Source organism: Rhamphochromis longiceps, linkage group LG8 (assembly GCF_057381845.1).
Source record: "Rhamphochromis longiceps isolate RC_006_pf linkage group LG8, R_longiceps_female_GT1.1, whole genome shotgun sequence".
NCBI classification, from domain to species: domain Eukaryota; kingdom Metazoa; phylum Chordata; class Actinopteri; order Cichliformes; family Cichlidae; genus Rhamphochromis; species Rhamphochromis longiceps.
Window position 1 is genome coordinate 29,191,505 of NC_140564.1, and position 12,769 is coordinate 29,204,273.

Here is a 12,769-nt window from a genome sequence, read left to right on the forward strand (position 1 = left end):
CTGTCCCTCAGGCAATCACACAACCATCTGTCATGTTCATTTAAGCTGTGGGATATTTAAGGACACCTTCAAATCTTGTCAGTATTAAGCCGTGAAAACATTTACATTCACCCTGGAGTACAACTTAAAAAACATGTAATTCTTCTTAAGTTTTTACACTGAGCGATGCAGACAGCACAACGGCTGTGCTACTTCTTCTTCTTGGCGTACACCTGGCTGAGGATCTTACGTGGTCAGTACACACAAACAAAACAGTGAAGAAGGCCCAGCAGCGCCTCTTCTTTCTCAGGAGACTGAAAAGATTCGGCATGAGCCCCCGCATCCTCAGGACCTTCTATCGCTGTGCCATTGAGAGCATCCTCACTGGATGCATCACCACCTGGTATGGCAACAGCACCGCCTACAACTGCAAAGCTCTCCAGCGAGTAGTGCGGTGCTCTGAACGGATAATTGGAGGTGAGCTTCCCTCCCTCCAAGACATCTACAGGAAGCGGTGCCTGAGGAAAGCGGGGAGGATCATCAAGGACTCCAGTCACCCCAGCCATAAACTGTTCAGACTGCTTCCATCAGGAAGGAGGTTCTGCAGCATCCGGTCCCGTACCAGCAGACTGAGAGACAGCTTTTTCCATCAGGCCATCAGACTGCTGAACACGTCATAGACACCTCAGCTTCACTACTGGAACTTCAACATTATGCACTCCACACTGTATATAAATGCCACTTGTTTTGCACATATTCAACTCTGTCTATTTTATATATTTTATTATTATTATTATTATTATTATTTTATTTTATTTTTTTACTATTTAATTTGTAAAAATGTGTATACACACACACACACACACACACACACACACACACACACACACGTAGGAAAATATTTAGTATACACATCCAGAAATGCATACACTATTATATATTGTACATATATTTATTAGTTTCAGGTTGGCCATTCTTGTATTTTGCTCGTTTGTGTTGTTGTGTTTGCACATCTCTGTTGCTTGTGGGGCTTGCACACAAGAATTTCACTCGCATGTGCTGTGCCAGTGTGCCTGCACATGTGATGTGACAATAAAAAAAAATTAAAAAAAAGTGATTTGATTTCTCTCGATGTGCTGAAACCCACCTCTAAAGAAAATCTGTATTTAAACATCAACATCTGAAAGTTGTTGGGTTTTTTTATTTCAAAGTTCCATCTGCGGCACTTATTACACAAATCTTTAAATAACCTTGAGATTTAAAAACAGTTATCTGCTCTTTAGTATGCCCGCCGACAAAGCTCTGGTGGATCCATTTAAAGTCTATTCAAATGTGGCATTTAGAGCTGGAACTGTGAGCATTTTTCCTTCAAGTGGGCTCTGCTGCAAACAGAAGGAGATGGTTAAAAAAATGTTTTTTTTTAAATCAGACAACAGTGTGGTATTATCCAGGAAAACAAATCAAAAGGAAGCCGATGCAGAAACTGTTATTCACCAGTGATTTAATTTAAATTGCAAAAAATACAAATGGAAGTTCAACATTTTCTTTCGTTAGTCCTTATTGAAAATCTGGTTTCTGTGGCCTTATGGGGCCAATAGACGGGGGCCGGTTGGTGAAAGGGTGCCACAGGCCCTGGATGCTGGGACTGTCTGTGTGGAAGGGTTTGCGGATGCGGATGATTTCCAGACCGGACTGATTGGTCAGCTTAGTCAAAAGCTCGGATATCTGCTGAGACGTTTTGCTCGTGATGGTTTCTTCCCTCACGTTGCCATTTACTGCAAAAAAGGAAAATATATGCGACTTTTAAGAGGACACCTACAACATTAACATTAACAACAATACCTTCTACCTATGTTATACTGCCCCCTACAGTATCTAAGACTGCTTTATGGCAGTTTACTTTTCGTGCTTCTTATTAAGTAAGTAAAAATGAGACAGAACAACAGATTTTGGATATAACATTAACACAAACTGTCTGTTTCTAAAAATGTTCATTTGGATTTGGCACATGGTTTCATAGCTGAGTATTATAACAGTGAAGTTGGATGAAAAATCTACCTTATCCATACTCAAGCTTTTTGAAAATGGAGTGTTCATTAAAACTTCTGACAAAATGTTTAAAAATTAAATGAAATATTAATTTGCATATGTGACTTTTAATTTGTTTCATATTTGCTGATGAAGAATTCTAAAATATTAATTCATCAAATATGATACAATTGGCGTGACAGGGTTAAAGACTATTACATGCCTTCTATATGAGAAGCTGGAAATAAAATATCAGTTCCCTATCTGCAAAATTCTCATTTCTACAATACTTCCAAATTTGCTGTCAGAGATCCAGGATCCAAATATTTTAGAGATTTCAAGCATCCATCATTCTATAAATGTCCTTACTGATAAAGCCACAGTACCAGATATTTACCCTAAAAATATGAAGAATCTGGTTCAAGGAGTTTTCAGATAATATGAAAGAAATGTTAGAAAATATGCCTTGATGCATGCTCAATCATACAGGTAAGGAAATCCTGAAAAGATGATTCTTTTTTTTCTGGAAGTAGCATTTTCAGTGGGGAAAACGTTTCATCCCCATCCACGTGACTTCTTCAGTCTCAGCTGACTGCAGGTTTCCCCAATCTTATGAACAGTACATCTGCATAGCCAAATATGGAGTTTCCTCAACAGCCTGAAGACAGAAGGATGCCATACCGAGGATGTGGAAAGCGGGGGAAAAATTTGCCTGACAGAAAACTCACCCAAACAGTAAAAAACATCCTTCCAGGGTTAAATTTAAAGCCGAGGCAAATTCCGATAGTCGAATTGATCACAGCTACAGAAACAGCAATTCAAAACATCAACTTTGCAGATGTGGAAGCAGAGCAACTGGGGACGAAAATGTCCTCAGCATCCAACATCAACATGGGGGAGAGGAAGGCACTCACATCGCTTAGTAATAACAACATTATCATCCTTCCGGCAGACAAGGGTAGGTGCATGCTTTTGCTAAACCAGAAAGACTAACATGAGAAAATTGTGTTGCTGCACAGTGACAAAAATACTTATGAGCCCCTGAAATGAGAACCAGGTAGTTGTTACAGGAAGAGGGTGATAGACTGTCTCAAACAGTTAGAGCAAGACATCGTTATTGAGCAAACCTCATACCACAGGCTATACCCAGGAGAATCTAAACCAAGTCTGTATGGTTTACAGACGATACATAAACAGGGTGCACCTGTAAGACCAACTGTCTGTATGATCAACTCGGTCACCTATAACATCAACAAGTTGCTGGTTTCAATTGTCAACCTATTGGTGGGCAGCTCTAAACACCACATCCAGAACACTTTGGATGGAATCAGTTAAGTCTTATCTCATCTTATTTTAGTCAGGCACATCTGTGATGGTTAGTTTGGAAGCATTTGAAAGCTTACCATCTCTAGAGAGTCATGACTATATTCCTACGTGATTACCATTCATTTTGGTACTCATCTTTTTATTCAGTATACATTATCGATTACTCAGTTCAGAGTCTAGTGAGTGGAATATAATAAATGTTCTAATAAACATTCAGTTGCTCTCTATTATAATTTCATTACCTTTAAACTCCTTAACAGAAGCTTGTAATCTTAACTCCTTCTCTCTTTGCTTTATATCTACATCAACAAATGATATATATTCAGAAATCTCACTGTCACTCTGCTTCACCATTGTTTCAGTAAATTTATTCAGGTTTGATTCGAACAGAGCTGTGGGCACTTACAGTATTCTGCAACTATTTTTGGTACTCTGCAGGACTGCGGAGACACATAGACGACAGTTCCAGGGTTCTTGTTGGCATAATCCACAACTCCCTCCTCGATGAAATCCCTGAAAAAGCAGGTTAACCGGTATTACAGTTTGGTAAGGGTGACAGAGTTTTTTGTTTGTTTTTTGAGCCATACCTGCCAATTATTTTCATTACTGGTTAATAAATTATTATACTTTTGTTTAAACCACACAGTCTGAGCGTAGCTGTATAAAATGGAAAATTAAATGACAATCATATAATTTAATTTTATGCTTTGTGCTACTTTTCATTTCAAAAAGAAAAAGAAATGCATGAACAGTTAAATAACTGATAATAAAACAAACTTGGGGGAAAAAAATCTTTCCAGATGACAGACATCACCCTGCAATTTTCAGATATGAATTTTTAAAAAAACATTTTCTTTAAAATACAATTTTAGAAGAGCACAGGATGTTTTAATTGGTTAATGTGAAGCGGGACCCTTTCACTATTATAATGCAAATGTAAAGTATTTGGCCTATTTTGTGTGTTAGCAAGCAGATAAACAGCTTAAAATGAATCAACAGAAACATTATTTTTATCTTTAGGCTACTGAAGTCACAGAACATTCAGTCATGAAGTCAGAAACTATTCTGAGCAGTGAAAAATTCTGCTGAGAGTCTGCAAATGTAACTGCTGCTAGCATCATGATGTGGCGTTTGAACAATAAAGGGCTGTTGGTGATGTCTGTCAACATCTACTGCCAGTGCTAAAAGATTCTTCTACTATGATCCCTGAATCCATATCACAGGAATGTGATGATCATCTGGCTTTCTGATTGTGTGTTACAGAAGCAGGTAGTGCATTTGAGCCTACATGCTATAATAGGAACTGCAAAAATCCTGCTTAACTGCACATTTTTGGGCCATTTCTAAAATACTCTATCAGTTACACCTTGTCAGTACTGGGTTTGACCGCTTTTTGCCCTCAGAACTGGTATTATTCTTTGTGGCATAGATTCAACAAGGTGCTGGAAACATTCCTCAGAGATTTTGGTGCATATTTACATGACAGCATCACATAGTTGCTGCAGATCTGTTTGTTGTACATCCTTGTTGCAAACCTACTGCTCCTGCTACTAAAGATGCTCTATTAGATTGAGATGCAGTGACTGCGGAGACCATGTGAGTACAATAAATTCACTGTCATGTTAATGAAATCATATTGAGAGGATTTCAGCTCTGTGACATGACATCAGAAGGCGACTTGGGGTTCATTATCTTGCCCAAGGATACTTCGCTATGTAGACCGGAGGAGCCGGACATCAAAACACCAACTTTCTGATCAGTTGGTGACCTGCTCTGCCTCCTGAGCTACAATTCATGATTTCATGTAGTTTACACCAAATTCTGACCCTTCCATTCGAATGTTGCATCATTTCCAATTTTCTATTGTCCAGCTTTGGTGTAGGTTCAGTTTCCTGTTCTCAGCTGAAAGGAGTGACATCAGGTGTCTTCTGCTGCTGTAGCCCATCTGCTCAAAGGTTTAACGTGCTGTGCGTTCACAGATGCTCGTCTACATCTTTAACTTTCTTCAAAATTCTGATGCTCGTTTGGACTTCATCTGGTCTTTGGCCATGTCTACATGTGTTCGGTTGCTGCCATTGTGATTTGTTCACGAGATATTTGCATTAACGAGTAGTTGAAAGGGTGTTCCTAATGAAGCGGCAGATGAGCATATTGTATGCTATGACGTTATGACAAATAGATTTTTAACCTGCTGTTGGCTTACAGCATCTTTTGGATTCCTCCACCGGGAAAGACGGCTGATTAATGAAAAATAATGAGGTACAAGACTAACGTCAACATAATAGACTGGGATCTAATTTAAGAATAATTACAAGATCTAAATCAATAAACCGTGTGCTAATCAGGAAACCAAGTAATCTCTTAGATTTTTTCAAGGCCGTGACTTAGAGGAACTGTCTACATAAACTATCAAAGACTTCTTTTACCTGGCTCCCAACGAACTCTGAGCCTTTTTGGAGAAGACGATGGAGATGCGTTTTAGCTGGCAAACGTACCGACCGACGCCATTTTGAAGGACACTTCTCAAAAAACGACTCGGTGTCCCTCTGGAAGTCATCGTTAATCTGCTCTTTTTCTACTGCTGCACAAAAATAACACAGTCAAACACACTAAACGGTAACAAGGCTCTCAGAGGACAACCTGACGGGCATGTACACAGCGCTGTCCGTCAGTAGCAAGTTCCGGAGTGAAACGCATAGCTGACATAACGGTTAACAAAAAAAGATACCTTCTAGAAGAAGACTTTTTTCGTTGACAAATTAAACGTCCAACCATTACATTTATTTTCTACTATAAAAATGATCACGTTAAGTATAATTTAAAAGGTAAATATGTGTTAGTCTAGCTTTCCGAATATCTAGTCTTCCGTATTGTTCACACGGACTTGTTTTGGAAACGCACCGAAAAGCCCGGGTTAGAGTGGAGCATGGGAGGAGAGGAGGACAGATATCAGAGACTGTAAGTTGTTCTTTTTCAGCCTCATGTTTTATTAAACGCCACTAACTTTTGAGTGATGCTTTCATACGCCTCCATGATAATTTTCATGTTCGGTACGTCTCCGTTTGACAAGAAAATAACGGTTTTCTGCCTCTCCTTAATTTGACTGTCTAGGTCACCCCAAAACTTTGCTGTGCTTTTCCTATATTAGGCTGCTGGTTTCCTCATGTCTTGGTGTCTTTTTGCAGGTTCAACGTGCTGACCACATAACCAATGTGGAAAGGCTTGCTGCTGAGGAGCTCCACCTGTCTCTTGCAGGTGGGAGCTCCAAGGTTTCTCCTCCAAGGATGTCTTACATCTCCATTTTTGAGACCTCTAGCAAAGAGGCTGCTTCACAGGCCATTTCCAATACCTTGGGGTACAGGCTACTTCCTGACACACACTGGGACCAGAGGTTATAAAAAAGACACCAAATCTACTTTAGAGTTCCCTGTGACCCCAGTCACAGTCACAGACATCAAACAGTATCTACGCTCCAAAGATATTCCCTTCCACGATGGTTACAGCTGCCTCCACATTCCCAGCATCTTTGTGGATTTGTCAACCAGGAAGGAGGTCTTCTCCCTGTTCATTGACAAAACCACGGGACAGTTTCTGTGCAAGGACACGCTGGTGGAGGGGAGCTGGGAGGACCTCCAGGACTGTTTGGAGGTGATGCAGAAGGACGGGGAAGAGTCCCTTAACCCTAATGTGCTTCTGGGGTATCCGGAGAGTGTGGAGGAGCAGGAGGAGAGAGAGAGGGAGCTGAGAGAGGTGCAGAGGATCTGGTCCACCTCTGTGCCACTCACTGACCTCCCAGAGGATGAAGCTCAGCTGATTAAAACCATTTTCCAGGTATTATTCTGTGTAATTTGTGATTCTTAATTCAAAAGATGACACGAGCAGCTCATGAACAGCTTCCCCAGAGCTGTTGCCCTCACCACACATCTCCCTGCACTGATTACAAAGATCGGCAACAACTAACACACACACACATCCTCAGCTCTGTGACAAACATATGTGCACATACACAACCATTCTCATCCTCTGAGACTGCTAGTACCTGAATGTAAAGTCACTTTAAACGTATATATTTATTTTGTTAAATATGGTGGTGTATGTACAAGACCTTACCTTTTCCTCTACAGTGTCATCTGGCGCAGTAATGTCAATGCTTTGTTTCAGATCACAAAGATCTCCAATGCAACCCTCAAGAAGTTTGGAGTGAGATTATTCAAGCCAACCAAAAGCCTGGTTTTCCCCTGGTTTGGTGGACCTGATTCCTCTTTAAAAGGGGTCAAGCTCCTGTCAGCTCAAAGAACAGAAACTGACAAAGTCACATATAATGAAGCTACAGTCCCAAAGTCTAACTCCTATTACAACTTGTTTGGCCTCCCTCTTGTGGGACGTCTGGACTCGGAGGTGGTGGTGACGGGTCACGAGTTTGACACGATGGCTGTGAGTCAGGCAACAGGACTCCCGAGTGTTGCTCTTCCTCGCGGGGTCAGCTGCCTTCCTCCAATCCTGCTGCCCTACCTGGAGCAGTTCAAGCGGGTGACTCTGTGGCTGGGGGGAGACATTCGCTCTTGGGAGGCGTCAAAGAGCTTTTCTCGCAAGCTGGGCATCAGGCGTTGCTCCCTTGTGCGGCCCGGTGAGTACCGGCCGTGTGCGGTGGAGGCTCTGGCCCGAGGTAAAAACTTAAGCAACATCATTAAAGCCTCGATCCCAGCGGCCCATAAGTCCATAGTGTCCTTCAAGCAGCTCAGAGAGGACGTTTACGGGGAGCTTGTCAACACAGATCAGGTGGCTGGAGTGAAGTGGACGAGGTTTCCTGAGCTCAACAGGATTTTGAAGGGACACCGCAAGGGAGAGCTGACTGTTTTTACAGGTACTGTGTTACTAATAATGATGTTTTAAGACTCAGGAACTAATTAGTTGTTTTTTTTTAAATCCCAAGAAATCATAACCAAAATTAAGTCATTTCTTCCCTTTTTAAAAGTGATACAAACAAAACTCATAGCATCATATAATCAATATCTCTGTGGATAATGGATCTTTCTTCCACCACGTCTAGGTAGCCAAATATCAAAGCCAATTTGTAAGCAAGCAGATTTAAATTCAGTCTTTTATTGTTCTGCCCTGAGTTGTGATCGAGTTTCACAACTCAACAACAAAACAAAAACCATACCTGATTGAAGTTTGGATGATATCTTCTTCAAGATGGTCTCATTTGTCAGTGCTGCAGCACTTTCAAAACTGCTCCTGTTTTTCCCTTTTCTGACTTCTGCAGCATTGTGGCTATTTTTGGATCAGTCAGTGAAAGTCCCAACATGCTTCTTTATATCTGCAATTTCATCATGGAACTTCAAACATGTGAATAACAAATCCACTTCCTGGTGTCCCACTGTGTGCCATTTAAATTGAATCATCACTGTTATAACACTGACCCACTGCATTACCTAGCTGAATTAATGCTAAAAAGCTGTGGAAGTCATGCAGCACTGCTCAAGGACCTTGAACCGGAGATAGGCTGACTTAAATTCAGCCACAATATTTGATAAAAAAAAAAAAAATCAAACCGCATACTTTCTTTAAAGGAAGAGGATGTAAAACACTCACAGCTGGCCAAGTTTTTACTTTTCATTAAAGTGTCTGGAAGTATGATGGCTTTTTAGTTTACCAGTTTAAATATAAAGTACAAGTACTAGCTTTATTAACCCAGTACGCAATCATGATGTTTCTTTACCAGGTCCTACTGGAAGTGGGAAAACCACCTTTATCAGTGAGTTGGCCCTGGACCTTTGCATGCAGGGTGTCAACACTTTGTGGGGCAGCTTTGAGATCAACAATGTTCGTCTAGCCAAGATCATGTTGACACAGTTCGCCATGCAGAGGCTGGAGGAGAACCTGGAACAGTATGATTTCTGGGCAGACAAGTTTGAAGAGCTGTCGCTTTACTTCATGACTTTCCATGGGCAGCAGAACATCAAGTAAGTCTTATTAGTACTTCAGGGATCCATTAAGTTCTTTTATTGAAGAGGTTTGCTTTGTTTTTTAACATAATCTTGATAGTTTGATCACTTCTTGTTGGAGTGTGGTTGCTCAGTCAGTAAATGTTAAATGAGTAAATGAGTTTTTTAAATGGACTAACAATGAAGTGGAGTTGTTGCTGCAAGTAACACAAAAGTACAAAGTTGCAAAAGCGAGTGAGAATTAAAGAATTTGAAGAAAAGCTATCTGGAGCATGTACAAACTGATATTAATCTTTAATAGGGCTGTCAAAATTGAGAGCAAACAAAATAACTGCTGTATAATGCCCTCTGCTATCTTAGTTTAATTGGTTACATGACTGCATCATATGACTAAAATGCGTCATCGTTTCCGAAAGTCTCTGTTTATGCAGTCTACACTGCCTTTCCGCTTTGGCGAGCATTTTCAAAAAGCTCTGTTTTCCTTGACCAAAAACGCAGTCTCAGTGTGGACAGAAGGCCAAAACGGAGAGAAAAAGATACGTTTTCAAACGAAAACATATTAGTGTGGACATGGTCTAAGACCCTCTGACTCCTGTCCAATTTTGCCTGCAGGACAGTGCTGGACACAATGCAACATGCTGTCTACCTCTATGATATCAACCATGTCGTCATTGATAATCTACAGTTCATGATGGGACAAGAAAACCTTTCAGTAGACAAGTAAGATAAAAAAAATGTTGTTTATCTGGTGTGTGATGATGTCATGTTAGTGCTGTTCAGAATCAGAATCAGAATCAGAAAGGGTTTTATTGCCAAATGTTGAGCAGGTTTACAACATTAGGAAATTGCTGCGGTGCTTCAGTGCAAACATACTGTCATAAAAATATATGTTATTGGTGTGTTAATGCTGTATGGAAATACAATGTTCTCATGTACCTCAGGTTTGCAGTCCAGGACCACATTATCGGGGTTTTCAGGAAGTTTGCCACTAACAGCTCCTGTCATGTCACCCTGATCATTCATCCGAGGAAAGAGGAGGATGACCGAGAACTGCAAACGGCATCAATCTTTGGTTCTGCTAAGGTAAGGCAGTGAGAGTTTCAGTTCAGTCTGGTAGAAAATACTGAAGGAACAGTTGAAAATGACAAATTGTTGGCAGACAGATACTGTACATTTAATGTACAATGTTTAATTATCCTCTTAACATTGTCACAGTCACCAGTGACCTGGTCAGCAAAAATGTACCCTATTTGTGGGTATTTCCCCTATCTGGCATTCGCAAATTAAAATATTTTAATAGGAGAACTAAAAGGGCCAAAATAGAATCACAGCATCGATAGGTTGTTATTGTGAGAGTAATAATAATTTTGTTCATACTCATCAAAATAGCATGGGTATCATTCTATTTTGATTCTTAAAAAACATTAAAAACATTTTAATAAATAAGCACATCTCTTGACTTGCTGTTTCAATAAAATGCATATACGCTTGCTCTCTTCTCAAATCTGCAGTTTTCCAATTTAAGTAAGACACGTCTTGACTTTTAACTCCTTCCAGGCCAGCCAAGAGGCCGACAACGTCCTCATACTGCAGGAAAAGAAGCTGGTGACGTGTCCTGGCCGCAGATCCCTGCAAGTGACCAAGAACCGCTTTGATGGAGACGTGGGCATCTTCCCTCTGGACTTCATCAAGTCTTCGCTGACTTTTTCCACTCCCATCAAAGGAAAACACAAGCTGAGGAAGGTCAACACTAAGCCGGAAAACGAGGAGGAGGACGAGGCCACTGCAGCAGCGTCAAAGAAGGAGGAGGTTAAAAAAGACAAGGTAGAGAAAGTGAAAGGAAACACAAAGACTCCACGAACTGTTAAAAGTCCTGCAAATGGAAACGGAGCCATTCAGAAGTGAACTTTCATTCAGAGTATTCTCTCTGTTGATCAGGGATTTGAATGTTAAACCTCAACCAGACTCTTTGTATGAAAGATAATGTTCGGCAGTTGTATGTCAATAACAGGAGGTTCAGCTAAGCTAAATACAAGTACATAAATATGAACATGCATATGAAATGTATGAATTAACATCCCTGAATCCAGAATATGCCAGGTAGTGAAAACGTGTTTCATCGTGGAATGAAGCATGTTACAGACAGAATGTGAAATAATGACAGCAAAGTGTTAAACTAGTCTTCAAAGCTTTTCTGTTCAATGTAGTAAGACTGAATTTGTTAAGTGTTGTTTAACCTATTGAAATAATAATGTGACGCCAGGAACTACTGATTAAATAGGGATGGTAACACTATCACTGTCTGCTTAGAGGCATAATACAAACCCCTGCACATTACCACAGTGTGTTCTCTACTGACTTTTTGTACAACAATGATTTGTTGCTTTTTATAATAAACCCCCTCCAACAACTTCTAATGCAGATTGTGATTGCGTTTTCTATCTGTGGTCACCAGGGGGCGTTGTGTGCTAAGAGACTGGAGTTTAGTTAACTTCAGATAATTGTTGAGCAGCAAATATCAGCCGTCCTATTTCCAAATGGCAGTGATCACTGACTACAGACATATGTGTTCGTTTAGTTTCGTCTCTCGGCTACAGCAGCGACTGCCTTAACAACTTGCTAACGATTTGTTCCATATGTCTGATTTATAAATGACTACAAGCGTGACAAAGCTCAGTTATGCACATTAGGAAAAATGTAGTTTAATTCTGCACTCTTTGGTTAAGCAGCAAGCTGTGTACCCCTCTTTCCTTGCTGTTTGACTGAGTTTCAGAGTTTGTTTGTTCCCTTTTATCCTCCTGTGAGCCTGCCTTTTGAATAATGATAATTAAGTTCAAATACCACGTATGGAAGAGAAGAGTACTAAAGGTTTTAGCACACTTGCCTGTTAATTACCCTTCATTGTCCAACCATGGCCTTCTCCAATGTCACACCACACAATGCATTATTTAGAGTGGGTGACTTTAAATAAATGCAAAGTGTTTTTAAAACATCTTCCTATGAATATTTCATGGGTAAAGTCAACTACCCTGCCTCGGTTGCACTGGTGTGGGGTTACGAGTAGAATCAGCAGCTCTCAGAAGTGAAGAAAGTCTGCATTGCGCTGTGTCGTGGGCTGCTGCAGGACGTATTGATGGCTGAAGTGTCGCACTTTATCACAGTCACTGCAAACCCATATAAATTTCAGGTTTATGATTTAAAGGGTTAGTGGTTCAATGTGGGAATATGAAAGTGCCTGTGTGTTTTATACCAGGGCCTTTGGTGATTTGCAACCTTGAAATATACACTGAATAAATCAAGTGTCACTGTGGGAATGACACAAGTGTAAAATCAAGGACCAAAGGTGCCAAAATGGAAAAAAAACTAACTACTGAATAATTAAAAAATCCAATTTAATGCACTAGATACATAGATACAAGTTATAGAATATTTTCTTTTCTGTTATTTCGTATTTCTGTATTTTCTTTTACAGTTCCTTTATGTTTCAA

The 12,769-nt window shown here is 40.3% G+C and overlaps 2 protein-coding genes across 2 annotated transcripts; one reads left to right on the forward strand and one right to left on the reverse strand.

Moving 5' to 3' along the window:
- Positions 1-1,463: 1,463 nt before the first annotated feature.
- mrpl43 (mitochondrial ribosomal protein L43) lies at positions 1,464-6,019 on the reverse strand. The gene is made up of 3 exons (XM_085416933.1): positions 5,760-6,019; positions 3,740-3,846; positions 1,464-1,754 (listed from the first exon to the last, which is right to left on the reverse strand). Exons 1-3 carry the CDS (start codon positions 5,888-5,890, stop codon positions 1,537-1,539), a joined length of 456 nt encoding a protein of 151 aa, XP_085273059.1. The 5' UTR covers positions 5,891-6,019; the 3' UTR covers positions 1,464-1,536.
- Positions 6,020-6,229: 210 nt separating this feature from the next.
- twnk (twinkle mtDNA helicase) lies at positions 6,230-11,702 on the forward strand. Its single transcript, XM_085416932.1, has 7 exons — positions 6,230-6,291; positions 6,519-7,164; positions 7,495-8,197; positions 9,059-9,299; positions 9,894-10,001; positions 10,223-10,364; positions 10,839-11,702. The coding sequence occupies exons 2-7, from the start codon at positions 6,544-6,546 to the stop codon at positions 11,184-11,186; spliced, it is 2,163 nt and encodes a 720-aa protein (XP_085273058.1). The 5' UTR covers positions 6,230-6,291; positions 6,519-6,543; the 3' UTR covers positions 11,187-11,702.
- Positions 11,703-12,769: the final 1,067 nt, after the last annotated feature.